Source organism: Triturus cristatus, chromosome 3_1 (genome assembly GCF_964204655.1).
Source record: "Triturus cristatus chromosome 3_1, aTriCri1.1, whole genome shotgun sequence".
NCBI classification, from domain to species: Eukaryota; Metazoa; Chordata; class Amphibia; order Caudata; family Salamandridae; genus Triturus; species Triturus cristatus.
In genome coordinates this window covers 965214323-965237074 of record NC_140583.1, presented here as the reverse complement: position 1 = coordinate 965237074, position 22752 = coordinate 965214323, and the positions used below count along the sequence as shown (strand labels likewise).

The 22752-nt window shown below is 45.3% G+C and overlaps 1 protein-coding gene across 3 annotated transcripts in view; it reads left to right on the top strand.

Moving 5' to 3' along the window:
• The window catches only part of MBD5 (methyl-CpG binding domain protein 5), a 375507-nt gene that overhangs the window by 181183 nt on the left and 171572 nt on the right, over positions 1–22752 (top strand). For all 3 annotated transcript variants that reach the window (XM_085645611.1, XM_085645612.1, XM_085645613.1), the window contains one exon: positions 13372–15495. In XM_085645611.1, the coding sequence (XP_085501737.1) occupies positions 13372–15495 (2124 nt within the window). The remainder of the gene's footprint in view (positions 1–13371; positions 15496–22752) is intronic.

Here is a 22752-nt window from a genome sequence, read left to right as displayed (position 1 = left end):
ACAATATTGGGTTTGCGCAACTTATCAATAGGGCTGCCCAATACCACAGGATACAGTTGCATTCTGAGCCCTTAGAGGATGATATTTTACTCGACACCTTTGCACCTTCGAAAAAATCCACTCACACCTCGCCAATGTTAAAAGGCATGCTCAAACATGCCCCCGAAGTTTTTAAGGACCCTGTCGGAGCCAGGATTCTGAACACCAGGATAGATAAAAAGTATATGGCAGCTCCCAATGACCCAATTTACATTAAAGGTCGGGTCCCTTTGGATTCTCCTGCGGTGTCTAATGCACGTAAGAGGGCAAACTCTCAGAGTACAGGCAACACCCCCCTCCCCCCTCCTGATAAGAAGTCCAAGCTAATAGACGCATCTGGTAAACGTATAGCGTCACAGGCTGCAAATCATTGGCGGAATGCCAATGCCCAGCTATATTGGTCAGGTACGACAGGGCTCACTATGATGAGCTTGAAAAGCTCATGGAACACCTTCCTGACCAGTACAAACAGAAGGCCAACGACCTTATACAAGAGGGAAAAATGATCACAAACACCTCAATTAAATGTGCGATTGACGGGGCTGATACCGAATCTTGTGCCATTAACACTAGCGTTTTGTTGCGCAGGCACGCTTGGCTCCGAGTCTCCGGATTCAAACAAGAGGTATACTCTGCTATTCTAAATCAGCCCTTTGAACAAGAGCGTCTTTTCGGGCCCTCAGTGGACACATCTATAGAAAAGATGAAAAAATATACAGAAACAGACAAGTCCATGGGGGCCTTACAGTTCCCTTCCACTAGAGGCTCTTTTCGCCGCTCCTTCTACAGAGCTGGCTCCAAAAAAATTTGCTCAGAACACCCCTCTTCGTCCTATAAGAGCCCCCACTCAAACGTCCTCCAAAGGATACTTTTGCGGATGCTACAGAGGCAACAATGGTAAGGGAAGAGTTCGCGGCAACATTACCGCACCTCCCCTACCACCAAACAGTGACTTCCCTGCACTTCCCCCCGATCATCCCATTCCTGTCTGGGGACGTCTCTCGCAGTTCCTACCAGTCTGGAATTCAATCACAACAAACAAGCGGATAAGACTATCCAGTATGGTTACTGCCTGGAACTGACCTCTACCCCCACCCAAACATTTCTCCCAAACAACATCCAATGTCCTCGGAAAATCTAACACTTCTCAAACAAGAGTTTCTCTCCCTATTACAAAAACATGCAATATAACCAGTCCACTTGTGTCGCCAGTGATACAGCAAACAAATGATGGACGGAATGCTGACAATGCAAACATTCTCCCCCAGTCAAAAGATCTGGGTTAAATCCATCGTTCTTTTGCCCACTACGCCACCCCAGTTTGGACCCAGCCATATTTAAATCAGTCTTGACCCTGTGTCTCATGGGAACAGTCCAGACCGAACTGCCAGGCCAGGTCCTCCGTCCATCAATTGTGTGTTGTTTGCTTTCTCACCCTAAGTGCGCCGGGTATGCCCAGATGTGGGTCCCAGGCTCACTGTGCCACTGGAATCAAGCTATCCTGGCTGAAGAGGGGTGAAACCCGAAACCAGTCCTAGGATGCTTGTTTCCCGTTCAGGGAGGACCTGGCTTGGCAGTTCGGGCTGGACTGTTCCCATGAGGCACAGGGTCAAGACTTTTTTGCATACGACCAGGTCTAAACTGGGGTGGCATGGTGAGCAAAAGAATGATGGCTTTAACCTAGATCTCTTGACTGGGGGTGAATGTTTTGATTTGTTCTGCATTCCGTCCATCAATTGTGTGTCTTTTGCTTTCTCGCCCTAAGTGCGCTGGGTATGCCCAGACGTGGGTCTCGGGCTCACTGTGCTACTGGAATCAAGCTATCCTGGCTGAAGAGGGGTGATACCCCGAAACCGGTCCTAGGATGCTTGTTTCCGGTCCAGGGAGGACCTGGCTTGGCAGTTCGGGCTGGATTGTTCCCATGAGGCACAGGGTCAAGACCTATTTGCATATGGCCAGGTCTAAACTGGGGTGGCATGGTGAGCAAAAGAATGATGGATTTAACCCAAATCTCTTGACTGGGGGTGAATGTTTTGATTTGTTCTGCATTCCGTCCATCAATTGTGCCTTTTGCTTTCTTGCCCTAAGTGCGCCGGGTATGCCCAGACGTGGGTCCCGGGCTCACTGTGCCACTGCAATCAAGCTATCATGGCTGAAGAGGGGTGAAACCCTGAAACCGGTCCTAGGATGCTTGTTTCCGGTCCGGGGAGGACCTGGCTTGGCAGTTCGGGCTGGACTGTTCCCATGAGGCACAGGGTCAAGACTGATTTGCATATGGCCAGGTCTAAACTGGGGTGGCATGGTGAGCAAAAGAATGATGGATTTAACCCAGATCTCTTGACTGGGGGTGAATGTTTTGATTTGTTCTGCATTCTGTCCATCAATTGTTTGTCTTTTGCACTTGTCTCACCATGGCACAGGGGTTTACTCCCTCTATTTCTTAATTCCAAAAAAAGACCGATCTCTCAGGCCCATATTGGACCTCAGACCGCTAAACCTCTACATTCAGTTGCATCACTTCCACATGGTCACTCTCCAACAGGTGCTCCCACTACTTCATCAGGGCGACTTTCTCTCCACTCTCGATTTAAAGGACGCCTACTTTCATATTTCCATTCAACCCGCTCACAGAAAATATCTCCGGTTCGTGGTAGATGGTCAACACTTCCAATTCACAGTCCTCCCATTCAGGGTGACTACAGCACCCAGAGTCTTAACCAAGTGCCTCGCAGTAGTTGCGGCCCACTTAAGAAGACATCACATTCATGTCTTCTCTTATCTGGACGACTGGCTGATAAAAGCCAACTCACACAGCAGCTCTGTGCAACACACACACAAAACAATCCAACTGCTTCACGACTTGGGATTCACGGTTAACCTCACCAAATCCCATCTCAAGCCATCCAACAGTATCTGGGGGCTACAATAGACACTTCAAAAGCTCTAGCATACCCCCAACCCAGTCAGGATAAGCACCATACAAGCTCTAATAGCAAAATTTCAGCCTCAACACTCACTACCAGCACGAGTGTTCATGCAGCTAATCGGGATGATGGCCTCTTGCATTCCCATCGACTCCAAATGCGTCCCTTACAGGAGTGATTGGCACGTCAGTGAAACCAGGCTCAAGGTCTGCTAACAGATCTGGTGTTGGTAGACGACTGCACCCATCGCTCTGTGCAGTGGTGGAACACACAAAACCTTTCCAAAGGGTGGCCGTTCCTCGACCCGGTTCCACAGGTAGTGCTAACAGCGGACGCATCGCTCACCGGCTGGGGAGCTCATCTTCAAACCCATACCATTCAGGGCATATGGACCCCTCAACAAAAACAATTCCACATAAGTGACCTGGAATCGTTGGCGATCTTCCTAGCATTGAAATCTTTTCAACTCCACCTCATAAACAAAGCTGTCCTGGTCCGTACAGACAACATGACAGCACGGGACACACACACACACACTGCAGCTTTCATACCTAGCTCAAAACATATGGAGATGGGCCATTCCCCAAAATATATATCTCCTTGCAGAACATCTCCCAGGAGTACACAATCAAATTGCGGATCTTCTCAGTCGCCAAACACAGCAGATCCACAAATTTGAACTTCATCCTCAAGTTCTGCTTCCATTCTTTCAAATTTGGGGCCACCCAGAAATAGACCTGTTCGCCACACACTAAAATGCCCAAGCTTCGCCTCCAGGTATCCACACCCATTGTCCAAAGGCAATGCGCTATGGATGAACTGTTCAGGCAAATTTGCTTACGCTTTTCCGCCTCTCCCACTCATTCTGCTAGTATTTTGGACGCTCAACCAGCATTCCCTCACAGTGATCCTGGTTGCTCCAACATGGGCCCGACAGCCATGGTTCACAACCCTCTTGGAACTATCAGTAGTTCCTCAAAAGTTACGCCTTTCACCCAAGCTTCTCACTCAGAATTATGGAGAGAAGGCATCCAGATCCCAGTCAACTCAACCTTGCAGTCTGGCACCTGAAGTCTTAGAGTTTGGCTACCTTAATCTCCCGCCAGACTGCATGAACATCATTAAAGAAGCAAGACATCCTACCACTAGAGCTTGCTATGCCGCAAAGTGGAAAACATTTGTAATTTACTGTACAAATAACAAAATCAACCCACTAGATTCTTCTATTCAAAACATCATCTGTTACCTTTTGCATCTACAACAATGTAACCTAGCATATACATCCATTAGACTACATCTCGTGGCTATAGCAGCCCATCTCCAAAACAGACAAAACTTGTCTTTGTTTAGGGTACCAGCTATTAAGGCATTTATGGAAGGACTTAGAATAATAATTCCACCTAGAGTTCCAACCTCTCCAGCATGGAACCTAAATGTGGTACTTACCAGGCTCATCGATCCCCCATTTGAACCTATGCATAAATGTGAATTGCAATTTCTCACCTGGAAAGTAACTTTCCTAGTTGCCATCACCTCTCTCAGAAGAGTCAGTGAACTCCAGGCATTAATACAAGAACAATTTCTACAAATCCATCATAACAAAGTGGTTCTTAGGACTAACCCAAAATTTCTACCTAAAGTAGTCTCTGCTTTCCACATTAACCAGTCTGTAGATCTCCCAGTGTTTTTCCCTCTACCAGACTCAGTAGCAGAACGGGCTCTTCACTCACTAGATGGAAAAAGAGTGAATACTTTACTAATTTGAATGAAAAAAATCCTTTAGAAAGACTTAACAACTTTTTGTGGCTTTCTCCCCACCTCATAAAGGCAATCCTGTCTCAGAAACAGGGATTGCAAGGTGGATTGTTAAATGCATCCAAATATGCTATGCCAAAGCCAAACCTACCTTAACCACTAAGGCTCGCTCCACACGTAAACTAGGGGCATCTATGGCATTCTTAGGGAACATTCCCCTAGATGACATTTGCAAAGCAGCAACTTGGTCTTCACCTCGCACGTTCACAAAACACTATTGTGTAGACGTGCAAGCAAAACAACAAGCTAGTGTGGGCCAGGCTGTATTAAGGACACTTTTTTAGACCACTGCAACAGATACAGGTAGCCACCGCTAAGGGGGTAACTGCTGTATAGTCTATGCACAAGTATATGATCTACAGCTCATATGCCTCGAACGGAAAATGCTACTTACCAGTATGCATCTGTTCTTGGCATGTAGAGCTGTAGATTCGTATACGCCCACCTGCCTCCCTGGATACCTCTATCTGTTCCAATGCGATCTTACTTAGATAAATTACACATGGACATCCTTTTCTATTTCTTACTAACTCCATCATGACCCTCCATGGCAAAACAATCTGGAGATGGAGTTGATGCCCATGCACACTATCGTCCTAAGGAGGAGTCACCTATCTTGTGACTACAAAAGTCTTCTTCCAAGACAAAAACAAAGTACAAACATCCGAGCCCAACACCAGATGGCGATCTGTGCACAAGTATACAAATCTACAGCTCTACATGCCAAGAACAGATGCATACTGGTAAGTAGCATTTTCCTTCCTACACACTTTCTTGGGTGAAAAGCCATTGATAGTGACATTGTTTTTGTGTATTTTCACCCATAATCTATTTACCCAGCCCTTGCCATTTGTAGAATACTCATTACCAGTCTTTGAAAACGGGTCTCCCATTTTCCCATCTTTTATAAAATATACTACCCTTTCCGCAATGCTTGCTTGTTGTATATGTTATAAACAGTCTATTTGTGCTAAAAAATGTAAGCTAAAATGATGCCTTTGAAAATGCTATTGCTAGAATCGCATTGAGACACTGCTAAAAATATGTTGTATTAAGAAAGTTCCACATCTGTGCCAGATAATACTTCAGCCAAGTTTGAAACACCATTGAGGGTACCAGAGTTTTAAACAATTGTTGCAGAAAATAACCTATTACTTTTTAGGTCTCGCGCCTAGCGTTGCAGTGGGCAGCATTGCTCGCGCAGCGAGAGACTTCTTGTAGGGGGTTTGAAAACTGACCTAGGAATCGCACACGCTCGTGCATGTGCATTTCCTTTTGGCCCACGCTATTGGCCTTTGCGTGCGTCATTTTAACAAAGACAGTACGCAGTTGGCCAAAGGCGGGCGCACTGCTCCGCCCATGGCCTATTGGTGTCGGTTACCCGCACCGCCGCCAAGTGGTTTCAATTATCGTGCCTAGACACTGGCGCGATAATTTAAACCACATGTCTCGCTGTGGTGTGTGCGCGCGCGCGCACCACTCGTTTTTATGCTTCCAGTAGGCGAATTCACCCGTGATTCCACCAGGGCAATCACTATACAGAATGGAGGCAGGAGCAGTGGTGTACTGGCAGTAAGGTGGGTGAGCGTAATAGTGCAGAGGATCATGCACACATTTGTTTTTCACGGGGAGCACACTGCAGCCAAATAGATTGCTCAGCCGTGATTACGGAGACTCTGCGTCTCTTTGCAGCCATAGCGCTTAGTCCGCAGTGCAGCTTCCCTCGCACTTTTATTTTTCAAGACAGTTTTGTTGCATTTTAAATAACTTGAACTTCACCCAAAGGTATTGGAGCGCTTTGCATAATAAACGCTAGTTAGTTACATCACACAAGGTCACTCATATTTCCTTAAGGTACGGAGAGATTTCGCGATTTGGCCAGAATAACCTGGTAGCTCTGGTCATAAAGTGAGATCCTCTACGTTGCCCGACATCTTGAGAACATGTCAGGGCCACTTTTACCATGTCAGTTCTGCTCTCCGGAGTCCCTAGGCATCCGTCTGTCACCTTTAGAGCACAGTGCATGAGATGGACTCTGAATTCACCAGAGCACACGCAGCATTCTGTCTCCGAGTTCCCTCACTGCACTTTCATCGCCTTCAGCTGCTGCGTGACTGGTCCCGCGAGTATGTCCTATAACTTAATTCAGAGCGCAGGCGGGGGGTTTCCTACAGGCCTCGGGGACTCTGGCAGGCTTTCCTAGAATTTGAAAGGTGGTGAGGTTGTTGTCTTGTCTTGAGCCAGTCACTAGCGATTCTGATTTATGTTTCGGTCTTCAACAGGCTCATGGAAATAAAAGTGTGCACCTTTTTAGAGGCGGGCGAGCCAACAAATTAACAGGGAGTGCCAGAGCCAAGCCAAGGGTCGGGCTCGTAAATGTAAAAAAAAAAAGTGCATTCCTTTAACTTCAAGTTTTGACACTAATTGGGCACATTATATATAGCACTGCAGTGAGAAAGTTCTTATTAAAAGTAGTAATTTTATGCAACTTGTAGTCTGAACTCACATATTTGAAAGTGCTTTTATACACAATAATGAAGAAAAGAAAGTTTTGGTAAAATAAAGTATTTACATATGGTCACACAATTTAAGCAGGTAAGCTACGATTTATCCAGTTTTTTTCCACTTTGTGCAAATTAGCTAGAAAATGGGTATCTATTTGTCTTTCCTTATGTTAAGGCTTTGTTTTTACTTTTCAGTGCATGTTTCGCAGTTCATAAAATTCAGAGCTAACTCGACCCAAAGGATGTTGAGCCGAAGCTGAGACTCAAACCTGGTTCCCCAGTTTGCCACTCTGATGGTAATGCAACATCTTGGGTAGAGGGAGAGATCAATTTGCATGCATTTCTTCCCAATTCCCACGGGTATACCAGTGCTTAATTTGTGCCGGAGTTTTCCACTGCGGACACTGACACTCTTTTGTTAACACCAGCACTTACGTATCACAGCCCACCACATGGTGGCGCTGTCTATTTTTGGAGGAGCACATCTGTTACCAGTTAAATGCACATTTAAAAACACAATGGTAGAGCGACCAGTCCATTCTTAATGCTCTGGATGGCTTGGAATTGTCCAAACTGTGGCATTTACAGAAGTGTGCTGTTTAGTAGTGAGCTTTATAATAGGATGTGGCAGTGATGGGATTTCCAGTTTGTTGGGCAACTTGCAGTGGCCTCCTGAGCAATAACATGGGCCCTGACACTTGTTTATTAAAAAATTAAGCACTGGGTATTATATTCTAAGAAATGTGTTACAAAAACTGAACATAAACGATACTATAGGCCAGCAAGCTTGTGTGTGTGTGTTTTTGGAGGAAGGTGGATCAAAGCATCTAAGATCTAAAGCTTTTTAACCACCATCGCTTTACCTCATGTGTTGAGATAGGCCCAAGAGACCTTTGGGTGTTCGAGCACTCCTAATATTATAACATAACATGACATGACACAATCATCAGCATGAGGATTCGAGTGGAGTACGCTATAAAGTCTACAATTGGAATGAGTTGGCTACCAGTGGATGTTGTGGACATGAGTGGCCTGTAGTTGCTTTAAGAGGTGGCCTATTGGCTCTTGATATGGTTATTAAAATCCATATGTTCTTGAAGGCAGAGTGGGAACTCTGCAAAGGATTGAGGACAGTATTGAATTTTACACAGCAATTCTAGTGTCAGCCTACAGAGGAGCACGGGATAGAGCACAGGGGATGGCACTGTGACCAAACAAAGGACGAGGGTCTTAAGTGGTGGTCTTAAGTGGTGCGGATACTGAGGCAGTGATTTTTAGGTCTCGCTGAGACAGTGCATGAGCTATCTCTTCCAAACCTTTTGTTTCCACCAGTGTTTGTCTCTACCCTGGTGCATAAATGCTTTACTTAAGTCCTTCCGGTGCTCATTTTTGTAAGTGTACTCTACTAGGTGTATTTAAGCACTCTACTGGAGTGCTTCTTTTTTCAGCTACCTCACTCATGCACTTCTGCCCCCTCCGCTGTCTGTTACACTTGCCCCCTTCCTCCTATTGTTAGCAGTGTTGCATTCCCCCTCCAGCTATTCCGCACTCCTTCCTTCCATTGTTGCCTGTCCACAAGCAACCCACCAGCCCTCCATTCTTCCACTGATGTTTGTCATCACCTAGGCACTCGCTCTCCCTCTTTTTGTTGTTGCTTGCCTCACCCACCCACCCTCCCTGTCTTTCTTCTTCTGTTATTGCTTGCCCTCACCCATCCTTTCTCCTTCGGTTGTGCTTGTTTCCACCTACCCTCCTGCACTCCCTACTTCTGTTGTTGCTTGCCCCTCCCCTTCTATTGTTGTCAGTGTTGCTTGCCCCTCCCACCCAATTAACCTCCTGTTGCCCATGTTGCCCCCCTACTGGCATTCAAAAAGCGCCCTGACGCGGACAACTCTTGCCGCATCATAGAGTTTTCTTTTCTCTACCACCATGTTGCCTCTAAAGTATGCTGCCTCCATTTTTTTCTATCTGTTTATTTTTGTTACAATCAGGGCACCGGTGCTTTCGCTTTAAATATCTCAAGCTAAAGTGCCAGTGCAGCAATTGCTTCAAAAGTAAAGAAATATAAAAAAAATGTTTTTTCGATTTGTTTACTTTTATAACAATTTCAGCACCCACGCTTTAGCTTAAGATGTTTGAAGCTAAAGTGCGAGTGTTGCAGTTGATTTTTAATGCAATAGATCTGGAATCACTGAAAATTTGAGCTATTGGTGTTACATTATTATTAGCACCGCCAATAGCTCAAACTTTCACTAATGCGAGACCTATTGCATTGCAAATGCTTGTGTCCCATGTATTTGAGTTGATTATTCAGGAAAAAACCAAAAATGTATGGTAAGTGAACAGTAAAAAAGCGAAGCCAAACATTTAGGCCCTCCAAAAACTTTTACTGCATGTCAGCACATGCAGTAAATATATCAGCAAGGCAATATTTCCTGAGCAAAGAGTGATTACGAAAAGAACACTTTCCCGAAAATTCTGTAAAATCTGCTCTTTTACCGCAGCCGTGCACGTTTCTACCCTGCAATTCTTCGGTTGTCTGTGGGTTGAATTGACACCACTCAGCAACAAGCATTTGCAATGCAATAGGTCTCGCATTCACACAATTTTGAGCTATTGGCATTGTAAATGACAATGACTTCTATTTATAATTTGGGTTTTAAAACATAAATACAAGGCATTGTTATTCACAATACTAATAGCTTAAAAAATGCAATGAACCTCACCATCTATACCAACAGAAAGGGCGCTTTAGATATAGCAGGTGAAAGAGCAAACACCCCGAGTGGCGCAGATGAAAGCACCTCAGAATACTGAACGGACAGCAACTTCACCTGAAAGCATACATCATTTGTCACAAAATGAAGGGACCCATGCACCGGCAGTATTTCATCTCAATGGAAGAAACAGGAGTTGCCAATAAAACGCACAAACAGCAGTTGCTCTTCACACAGTTGTGCTTGTGCTGGAGAGAGAGATTGACTATGAAAGACTAACTGGTTGATCATGGTTGTTTATATGATTTCTGTCAAAATGGTGAGACTGGTGATACCAAAGAAACAGGCTAGGGTCAGAGAGTAGAGTTTAGCTTTATTCACCAATGGGACAAATATCTTATCTTTACGGAAAGCAGGGGTGAGTCTTTTGGAAGACCATGCATAAAGATTCTAAACCACTGCGCTAAAATGGCCAAACTGGGCTATGGTTCTTTGATTTTTTTTAAAAGGTCCAATATTCTAACAGTAGAAACTAGGAATAGCATCTGTATAGACTTTAAATAAGGAGTTAAAGGTGACTTTGGAGAGAAAGAGAGAGTGTAGAGGACTGGGTAGGAAGAACTGTATCTCCATTTGAGCAGAAAAAAAGCATAGAAAAATGGTTCTTAATCTGAGAACATGACCAGTACACTGACAAAACTAGAAGAGATTAAACCTGACAAGGACATTGGCAAAAAACTAAGAATAACCTTAACATAATAAACCAGTATTATAAAGAACATTTACTTTGATGCACCCTCTGCTTGAACATATTGTTTGTTAACAAGAAACTCCAGAAAGATTTTGAATGGTCTGAACAAGCTTCACGCTCAATACAGACGTGGTATGAATTTCTAAACCAGAGGGGAGTACTACCACCGCAAAACCACAAGAAGGGCGATGCCACCCCAATCGCTGGTCTCATCTGAATCGCGCAAGGGGTTCACATCCACTCCCAGCCAGATCGAGCTGTAATCCCGGCGGGTTGAGCCTCCGCTCACCACCTGAGACGAGCAGAGCCCCCAACAACTCACTGTCGAACGGAGCCCAAATGAATGAGTCCAGAACTATCGAATCTGCAAATAACTGATCCATGCCTAACACTAGGAGAACACAAGAAGCTCTCCAAACAGTACTTCTTAGTTACCGCCCTCTCTCCTTTTGGGACGGCCCATCCGGACTGGATCCTTTGCTTCACGGATTTTTTATATAACACACCTCCTTTAGATAAGAAATTGCTTCACGACAGCCTCGAAGCAAAGGATCCAGTCCGGATGGGCCGTCCCAAAAGGAGAAAGGGCAGTAACAAAGAAGCCTCATTTTGAATCGGAGGCCACCATTTACCATAAACGATGACGCCATCTAATGAAAATGAGGGGCGGGGCTTCAAACCCCCTTCTGAAATCTCCTCTCACAATATGTCTTGCAGAGCGAGCAAGGCATGCGCGCTGCAACGCTAGGCGAGACCTAAAAAGGAAATTGTAGTATCCCCGTTCTTCTATCCCTGGGAAAGAAACTTCTCAGATTCCATCACCAAGGGAGGACTGGCATCCCACTAACTCACTTAAAGACCCACTTTCAACATCAACCTGAAGACCAGCACGGATGCTCCATCCCCCATCCTGGTTCTCTTAGGCTACGTTAAAGACACCCCGCCTAAGCTGCGCAAGCTGCACGCAGTGCTTCTGTTATTTGCCAAGCATCAAATTGCAGTACATTGGGGTAGGAGGAGGGCACCCTCGCTCAAGGGGTTGATTGCCGATGTCACCTATCGCCATTCACAACTGAACACATTTAGGGAACTTATGCCCCCCATTTCCAGACCCCGAAACATTTGGGAACCATTCCTGACCTGGGTTCAGGGACAGAGTGAATTTGCTGAGGCAACGCAGGCAGACTACACGCAGATTGCGGAATAGATGTGATGTGCTATTGTATTTCACATGTTTTCTGCATGTTCCCGCTCTTAATTCCCCGGAAGCTATGGTTTTAACTGTATGTGACTGGCAAGATCTTGACAATATCTGTGGCATAATGTATTCTTTGATGTTTTTTTTATTTCTTATCCTCTTATACTGCTATCTGTGAGCACCTGGGTTTATGATGTTTATGTTTTCATGAGCCGTGGATAAAAGTGAGGCGCGACCTAATATTGAATTGTAGATTAATGTATAGACTGTGATTATGCTACATTCTGTATTGATGTATCAACATGCTGGCCTGTTGTGTTGAAGAAGTATTTTGTATCATTAACAAAACGTCAATAAAAAAAATAAAAAAAGAAGACCAGCAGGGGTTTTTTCTTTTAACATTGCTATTTTCACTAACACTGGCATTGTAATAGTAGATGATATCAGACTGACCCTATGAAGTACAGTACTGTAGGAGCGGAGCACTACATCGGATTCCACAGCCTTTTCTTACAGGACAATATGCTAATGCCGTTTGTATATTGTCCAGGATGGTCTTCTACAATAGGTTACATTTATTATGTCATGAGATGTAACATCTAGTCAGTGTAGGAAAACTGGGTAACAGACCAAAAGAATTTGAGCAGTCATTGAACAAGCAGCATATTAGTCAATTTACAGTGAAGGTGTTTACTTTGGAATTGTTGCAGTCCATTTTTTTCCTTCAATTGGACCAACCATCAGATTAGTGGTTTCAGCCCTCCTCTTTATTTATTTTAGTTTTTTGTTTGTTTGACAGACCACTCAAGCACATCTTATCCCTTTGGGGCAACAACCAGGAGTCTTGTAACAGAAACCAAATGGTCTGGCCTTATGGCATAATGAAAACTGGCAGCAATAGGTCCTCTGGATGACCTGTAGTGTGATGACAGAAATGAGCACTGTAGTCTTGAGCAAAGGGGAGATAAGTAATTGTCTTGGCTGATGCAGAAAAAATAGGTTCAAAGAATTAAGCCTATGCATCTAATGTTTTGTAAATTAATACTTTGCCTTTGGTAATGCTGCACATTTTGAGAAAATTAACATAACAAATACTGTGTTCATAGCAGTCCTTTGAGGAGGAAGACTAGATCTACGCAAAGTCCATTTGGGTCTCTTTTTTTTCCACTGCTACTATGCTTTCTTGGTATAGAATAAAAAATAGCAGACAGGTGTTTGAATGCTTACCAATCAGCAACTGTTATGTTTTTGGTCTTAGTATCTAACATAACGTGTGTTTGTAAAGTGCACGTTCACACCCCCAAAGGGGCATATTGGCGCTGAATAACAGATGTTTATCGTTACTCAACTCAATGGTAATCTCTAGTTAGTTAATTGTAATCATATTTGATGTATAATTTTCCATTTATTTAAATTATTTCAGGTGCAAATCCGATGGTACCTGCACAAGCAGCAACTCAACGATTAATCAGAAATAAATCACACGAAGGGAATTCACCTGCTGCGATGCCAGAAACTAAGAATCCTTTCAAATTATTAACAGGTGCACCTAATGCAAAGGGTAGGCATTATCTGCAAGAACCAATTGTTACTCAGCAACAGGAAATACACCCTGCTTTCACTCGGCAGCGATTGGGCAGCAGCGAACATGGGCAAAAGTCTCCGTATCGTGGAAGTCATGGTGGTGTTCCCAGTCCAGATTCATCTGGCTCACAGATATATGGAGATGGCTCGATCTCTCCTAGGACTGACCCACTAGGAAGTCCTGAAGTTTTCACGAGGAACAATCTCAATTTTCATGCTGCACCCAGTTCCAGCCCTATACATACAAGGACTCATTTGTCTCCACCGGTAGCAATGATTCATGGTTCACCAGTGCAGTCATCATGTGCAATGACTGGGAGGACTAATATATCTCTTTCCCCAACCTTGGCTACAAAAAGTCCTGCTATGAATAAAACCATGTGTAATTATCCAACTAACTTAGATATGCCTCGAGCAATGTTTCATCATAAGCCATCTCAAGTTCCTCCTCCACTACCACCACCTCCTCCACCTCCATGTGTTCTACAGAAAAAGCCATTAACTTCAGAGAAGGATCCGCTAGGCATTCTTGACCCCATTCCAAATAAACCAGTGAATCAGATTCCTGTTCATATAAACCCATCTAGTTTCCACTCCAGTGTTCACACTCAGGTCCCTTTGATTAATGTAAGCATGCCACCTGCTGTAGTTCCTTTGCCAAGTAATCTCCCTTTGCCAACTGTAAAACAAGGTCACATGAACCATGCAACTCATGTTCAACGAGTTCAGCATTCAGCTCCTACTTCGGTTTCACCTTCACCAGTAACATCACCAGTCCATATAATAGCACCAGGAATTGGAAAGATGGAGGCATCTCCCCAAAGATCACGCTCATCTTCCACGTCTTCAGATCATGGAAATTGTATGTTGCCTCCATTAGGACCACAGACTACTTGTAGTGCTATTAAAGTTCCTGCAAGGTCACCAAGATCAACAGTAGGATCTCCTCGGTCATCCATGCCTTCAAGTCCTTCAACCAAACCTGACGGACTTCAACAATACAAGGATATCCCTAACCCACTGATAGCTGGAATGAGTAATGCACTGAATCCTCCAAATAATGCAGTTTTCCCTCCTGTACCTGCTGGTAGCGGTCCTTTAAAGAGTCAGGCAGGTTTGTTAGGAATGCCTTTAAATCAGATATTGAATCAGCACAATGCTGCCTCTTTTCCCGCAAGTAGTTTACTCTCAGCAGCCGCCAAAGCACAGCTAGCAAATCAAAACAAACTTGCTGGTAGCAGCAGTAGTCAATCTGTAGCTGTTACCTGTGTTGGCAATGTTGAAGGTCATAGCACTTTAACCACCATGTTTCCTCCTACTGCTAACATGCTGTTACCAGCAAGTGAAGGACAAAGTGGCCGAGCAGCACTACGAGATAAATTAATGTCTCAGCAAAAAGACAATTTGCGAAAAAGAAAACAGCCAACAGCTGGAGTGTTGAACTTGCTTAGACAGTCTCAGATGGATAGCTCCGGAGTACCCAGGTCTGTGCCTGATGTGGTTAGAAAGCAAGGGCAGAGTTCCTTTCCTGTGAATTCCATGTCTCAATTACTTCAGTCTATGAGTTGTCAAAGCTCCCATATGAGCAGCAATAGTACCACTGGCTATGGGAGCTCACATACTGTTTTACCTTGCTCTACAAATCAGCTACATTTTTCAGACAATGTGAACTCTGTCCCACTTCAGAATTCTGCACACACTTTACCTTTAAGAGGAGACGGTCTTCTCTGCCAAAATGCAAGCACTAATTTTGTCCGCGATGGCAGTCCAGTCCCGAATAGCCAGGTTACAGGACTGATGCATCAGATGCAAGCCACTGGAAGTTGTGGGGTCCTTGGTCATTCAGGACTGGTGATGGGGAACTCTTTACATCTAAATCCACCTTTGTCGAGAATCCAATCTGCCACGACAATGATACCCAACAGTATTGCTAGCAGCTGTAGTCAAGCAATTTCTGAACCAGGTAGGATTTTATCAATAAATTATAATTTTGCTTGTCTACATCGTATGTGTAACTCATGATTTGTTAAATATAAACCAGTGATTCTCTGAATGCATTTCTCCATCATTTAGACCAGAAAGCAACTCTTTATAAACATGAAGTTGTGTTCTTTATTGCGCTTTCAAATATTGTACTGGAAAAACACACCCGTTTTTGGAATCCCCACTACAGGTCTTCCAGTGTGCATGCACATCAGAGAGATTAATTTTCCTTGTGTCATTTGAGTGTTGTTTCAAGGCCTATCTCCTTTATATTCCTTTAAATGGTGGGCCCTTTCAACTTAATACATCTTTAGATTTCATGCTTGGGCATTGCCTCACGTTTGTTATAGGTACAGCTCCCAAATGCCATTCCAGTACCCAAGACATGATCACTGACTGCCATTGCCATTTACATTGTATTGCTTTCATGAGTTGACAGAAGTGAATTACTTTTTCTTCAAGATGCAGGTTTAGCATTGGCACTCTAACCCAGTTCTGTTCAACGTAAACAGTTTGGTATTGCGGTCCAAAGTAATTCTTAAATCCTTGCTTGAGTTCAAAAAGAGGATGACAAAAGGCACATTCTTTTCTTGAAGATCTGCACTCAGTTCTTAATGCATTGAGAAGCTAAGTGACAGAAATGGTGACTAGTTTTGTGGCTTACAGTAAAAAAAATGCTTGTTTATGATGTGTGATTACAAAGCACTAATTGCTTTCAGCTGTTGTAGTTCCTCTTTATTTCTTTGATGATACTAAAGGTGCTTTGAAGCTGTGAAAAAGTGCAATAAAATGTACCCATACTAGAATTTTATTAGTGACTCCTTGTGACACCTCTGGAAGTGGATATGCCTAAAAATTGGGTAAACTCTGAAGCTAAAGTCCCCATTGAATGTACATTTTTGTGGTTTCTGTAATCCCGCCTAATGTCTCCAAACAAGCTTGACTCTTAAGAAACTGTGAGGAGCCATACCTTGTGTTAACACACAAGATTCTTATTAGTGTTGCAATTATTTACACATTTGTCTGGGTGGCTGTATCAGTGTATGGGTGGGTGTACGAGTGGCTGTGTAGGCATGTGACTGGGTGTGTGAGTGGTTGTATGGGTATGTGAGTGGTTGTACGGGTGTGTGAGTGGCTGTATGAGTTGGTGTATGGGTGAGTGGCTGCAAGGATGTGTGTGTGGTAATTGGATTAGTGTGTGAGTGGCTGAATGGATGTGTGAGTGGGTGTGTCAGGGTTCTGTGGATAATGTCATCAGTAATGTCACTGACCATGTCATGAGTAATGTAATATGTGAGGTCGTAAGCAGTGCATTGCTGGGGTGTAAGTTATAGTTAGCTCAGGTAACTATAACTGCTAAATTTCTATGGTTTTATGCATGTGAAATCTGAGCCTAACTAGAATGTCCCTGTAACCTTTGAGAGAGAGAGAGAGATATATATATATATTAAGCCAATGCCGAAATGCATTTGCAGCAATAAACCAAATCATTACTTCCGCAAGTGCTTCGACTATTTCCTAACATAGTTGTTGTGCAACAGAGGCGGACTCATCCCCCGTCTGAAGGCACCCGCCGTGTTTCGATGGCATGGATGAAGCGATGAAGTTGGTTTATGTTTGCCGTCAGAACCGCTGCCACCGGATCACCGTCGACCAAAGGACGTGGATTATACAAATCCATGGTGCCCTGCCATATGAGGGATACCTGCGGAGATACCGTGAAGGTTAACGTGCAGAAGGCGAGGGGGACAAACACAGCCGGTGAGCATAACAGGAGGAAGGGGATGACCATAACAGGCGACAGAACAAAATTGGAATACAAAGGGAAACACGAGAAAAACCAACGTGGGAAAATAATCTTACATTTAGAATGCATTGTGGGACATTGAGGCCTGTTTGTTTCCAAACATGCACCCTTGACGTAGGAGATGCCGCCTGTCAATTCGTCAAGACCCCACCAATAAGGGAGGACATTGTATATTTAAACGAACACTGGCTGTGTTGAAGGTCAGATTTTATCTGCACTGAGGAAGGCCAATGCCGAAATGCATTTGCAGCAATAAACCGTTTCATTACTCCCGCGAGTGCTTCGACTATTTCCTAACGTAGTTGTTGTGCAACAGAGGCGAACTCATCCCCCGTCCGAAGGCACCCGCCGTGGTTCGATGGCATGGATGAAGCGATGAAGTTGGCTACTTACTCCACCTACAAAGGTGCAATCTAGCCTATACGTCCATTCGCCTGCACCTCGCAGCCATAGCAGCTTACCTACAAAACAGGCAACATCTATCACTCTTTAGAGTAACTGCCATTAAAGCCTTCATGGAAGGCCTTAAAATAATAATTCCCCCCAGAATGCCACCCTCACCTGTGTGGAACCTAAATATCGTTCTCACCAGACTAATGGGGCCTCCCTTCGAACCACTACACAAATGTGAACTCCAATTTTTAACGTGGAAAACCGCTTTTCTTGTAGCCATCACTTCCCTCAGAAGGGTCAGTGAGATACAAGCACTTACCATTCAAGAACCTTTTCTACAAATGCACCATAGCAAAGTTGTTCTCCGTACCAACCCAAAATTCCTCCCTAAAGTCATTTCTCCCTTTCACCTAAACCAATCTGTAGAACTACCAGTATTCTTCTCGCAACCACAGACCGTTGCAGAAAGAGCTCTCCACACACTAGATGTCAAACGAGCCTTACTCTACTACATCGAGAGAACACAACCTTTCCGTAAGACCAAACAGCTGTTTGTCTCTTTCTCTCCACCACACAAGGGCAACCCCATCTCCAAGTCGGGGATAGCTAGGTGGATTGTCAAATGCATTCAGATTTGCTACCACAAAGCAAAACGAACGCTATCCGTTTACCCTAAAGCCCATTCTACGCGTAAAATAGGGGCTTCAATGGCTTTTCTAGGGAACATCACATTAGATGATATCTGCAAAGCAGCTACATGGTCAACACCGCACACTTTCACTAAACACTATTGTGTAGATGTGCAAACTAAGCAACAGGCTAGTGTGGGCCAGGCTGTACTCAAAACATTACCACTGCAACAGATACGGGTGGCCGCCGCTAATAATAATAATAATAATAATAGCGATTTATAAAGCGCCTGGTGACCCAAGGGCATCCCCGCGCTATAGAGGTTTATGATCCAGTTGAGGGAAAGGAAGGGAGGAGGGACGATTAATTAGGGAATAGGTGTGTTTTCAACTTTTTGCGAAATGCCAAATAGTTGGGTTCAAGTCTGAGGGAGCGTGGTAGGGCGTTCCATCCAGTGGCTGCTTGGACAGAGAAGCGTCGTCCTCCTGTACGTGCCTTTTTACATCTGGGAACGCTGGCCAGGTGCTCATTCTCAGATCGTAAGGATCTGGGTGCTTTATAGGGAGTGATCATGCCGCTGAGAATCGCGGGACCAGATCCGTTGATCAGCTTATGTGACATGCACATGGCTTTGAACTGCACCCTTTGGCGCACAGGGAGCCAGTGCAGGGCCTTGAGGGCAGGTCTGGCGGACACTCTAGAGGGAAGGTTGGTTATCAGACGTGCTGCAGCGTTCTGTGTCCGCTGTAGTTTCGTCAGGGTGGCTTCAGGGGCTCCCAGGTAGACTATATTGCTATAGTCCAGGCGGGACAATACTAGTCCCTGGATGAGTAGTTTCCTGGAAGCAAGAGGCAGTAGGGGGAGAATCTTGCGAGTCATGCGCATGAGCCCGAAACAGGTACCCGAGGTTTTGGTTGCTTGCGTCTTCATGGTGAGTTCTGGTTCGAGCCATACGCCGAGGGTCTTGACTTCACGCTTCGGGAGGGGGATTTCTCCAAACACGTCGGGCCAGATTGCTGGGGGGATGGTCGTCCATTGTTTCCCCAGGAGCATCACTTCCGTCTTTGACCCATTTAATTTTAATGATGAGTCACTCATCCAGCTGTAGATTTCTGTGAGACAGTTGGTCAGATTCTCTGGGTGGTCGATAAGTTGTGATAAGGAGACGACCAGTTGAGTGTCATCAGCGTAGCTTATCATTTTGATATTAAATGGTGTCACCACGTCCTCAAGGGGGGCCATATATGCATTAAAAAGCGTCGGGCTCAGGGAGGAGCCCTGAGGGACCCCGCTTATGAGGGGGAGGGTGGACGAGTGGTGATTATCGTCCCATACCTGGAACGTACGTCCAGTGAGGAAGGATTCAATCCAGCCAAGGGCCGTCCCGGAGAGCCCTGCTGCCGCGAGTCGATGAAGAAGGACACGATGGTTGACTGTGTCGAAGGCTGCGCTGAGATCCAGGAGGATCACTGCCACTGACCCTCCTGAATCCAGGATGCGCCTTGCTTCTTCGATAACGGCAAGAAGGGCGGTGTCTGTGCCATGGCCCGGGCGGAATCCAGTCTGGGATTGTCGTAGTGCGTTATTGGTCTCAAGGAACTGAGATAATTGTTCGTTGACCAATTTCTCGGCTACCTTGCTGATTCCGGGAAGTAGTGATATTGGCCGATAGTTTGACATGTCCGCTGGGTCAAGCTGGGTTTTTTTTAAAAGTGCCTTTACCACCGCACTTTTCCAGCTGTCAGGGACAGATCCCTGGGCCAGCGAGCTGTTGATAAGCTCCGTGACCGTGGGAACGATGACAGGGGCCACGGTTTTCAGGAATCTGATGGGTGCCGGGTCCAGAGGGGACCCGCTTTTCATTTTAGTCAAGGTTCGTTCTACCTCTGTGCGGGTTACTGGCCGGAATGTAGTAAGTGTGGAGGGGCGAGGGTTGCTTTTGCTCAGGCCGGGGGATGAGCGGCTGGCCAGGTGGCTGCAAGGGCCGGGCAGGGGAAGGGAGGCCAGGATGCGGGAGATTTTGTCATTGAAGTATGAGGCAAGTTCATTACTTCGGTCGACCCGGGGGGTGATGGAAAGAGGGGTGTTTGGTACTTTCAGCAGCTCCTTTACTATTAAGAAGGATTCCCTGGCGGAATTGGAGGATTCTTTAATCCGTGCGTCATAGTGGGAAGCTTTAGCGTGCTTAATGGCCTCTTTGTAAAGTCTGACGGTATTATGGTATGCATCCTTGCTGGCGTGCTGCCAGTCTTTCCTCCAAAGCCGTTCGGCTTTTTTACAATTTTTGCGAAGTAGCCGGAGGTCCGAGGTGTACCATGGGGCAGAACCGGGTTGACCGTTTTTGTCCTCCCTAGTTCTCAGTGGGAGTACTGTGTTCAGGGTGGTGGTGATCCACTCTCTAAATTTTATGTCGGCGACAGTCGGGTCTTCCGCGCATGCAGGGGTGGTTGTTTTTAGGATCCTTGCCCATTCTTCGGTGGGGAGTCTGGACCAGGTCCTGTCCCTGATGTAGGTAGGTGGTTTTTGTGGTTTCCTGAATATTCCTGGAAGTTGGAAGGGGACCAGGAAGTGATCTGTCCAGGGGAGGGGAAGGGCCACCTTCACTTGTACCGAAGGGGAGCTGGTGAACACTGGGTCCAGGAGGTGACCCTTGATGTGGGTCGCTCCGGAGTTAAGGAGGCGAATGTCGAGTGCCGCCAGATCGGAGATCAGGTCGGTAGCTACCAGGTCTGCAGGGTCATCGAGATGGAGGTTTAGGTCACCTACTATCATGAAATTTGATAGGGAGTGGGCCTGATTTGTTACAGTGTCCAGGAGGGAGCTAGCGAAAGGGCCCGGTGGGCCGGGGGGACGGTACACAAGGACTCCTGTAAGTGAGTTGGTCGGGTCGAGTTTAATGGTAAACTGAAAGCTTTCAGAGTCGGGGATCTGCGCATCGCTGGTTTTACAGTGGAGATGGTCCCGATGAATAATGGCGACACCACCGCCTCTGTCTAGAGGTCGGGGTAGGGACTGGATGAGGAAGCCCGGTGGGGTTGCTAGTGCCATATCTGATTGCGAATGTATGGAAAGCCAAGTTTCCGTGAGGAAGAGGATGTCTATCTCCAAGTCCTCTATCAGATGGTTGATTTGCGTCGCATGTTTGGGGAGCGAGCGACAGTTTAGTGAGGCGAGTTTGAGGGAGGCAGGTATGTGGGGTTTTGTGGGAAGTTTGAGTTGGACTGGTTTGCAGATGGAGCAGCGAATGAAAGGTCCATTTAAATCATGGGTAAATTCACAGAAGGGAGCTGGGAGTCTAAGGCTTAGTAGCTCTCGCCGTGAGTAAGGATGGGTACTGCTATATAATCTATGCACAAGTGTGTGATCTGCAGCTCATATGCCTCGAACGGAATATGCTACTTACCAATATGCATCTGTTCTTGGCATGTAGCGCTGCAGATCTACACACGCCCACCCGCCTCCCCGGCTACTTTTATCTGTTACAGTTTATCTTATTTAGATACTACACACATGGGCCTCTTCACTGTTATCACTACACTCCATCTTTCCCTGCTGGCGAAAAACAATCTGAGGATGGAGCCGAAGCCCATGCCCAATACGATCCAAAGGAGGAGTCACCGACCTCGTGACTTCCAAAGACTTTCCAAGAGGAAAAACAATTGCAAACATCCGGGCCCAACACCAGATGGCGATCTATGCACAAGTGTGTAGATCTGCAGCGCTACATGCCAAGAACCGATGCATACTGGTAAGTAGCATATTCCATATATATATATATATATATATATATATATATTATCCAAAACTTCTCCAAGTTCAAGAAAAGCAATCGACGCCGTGTCTGTGCTGAAAATTATTTATTGCCAGCCGAAAAAGCTAGCTTTTTCGGCTGGCAATAAATAATTTTCAGCACAGACACGGCGTCGATTGCTTTTCTTGAACTTGGAGAAGTTTTGGATAATATTTGTGACCGCGTTTGGGAGGTCTCTTCATCGACGCGCCCTTCGTTCTGGAGGCAACGGGTGTTCCCATTCACCTGTGGATTATATATATATATATATATATATATATATATATATATATATATATATATCTCTCCTACTGGAAGTCGCCAGTAGGTAGTTATAGTTAGGACCAATTATCTATAGGAAAAGCGTTTTTTGATTTGCCAAGATCTTTGGCGCCGGTTGACGAATCTTCGTGAAATTTTCAAAACGAATGGGGCGCTCCAGTCAGCTCTCGTCTTGAAAGTTTCGGGGTGATTCATTAAGCAGGGGCCTAGAAAAAAGGGTGGTCCCAAAACACGTTTTCCCCATGTTAATTTCCATAGGAAATTTTGGAACAGGCTACAGCCCGAACTGCTGAACGGAATTACACCAAATTTGGCAAAAAGGTAGGTATTGGTCT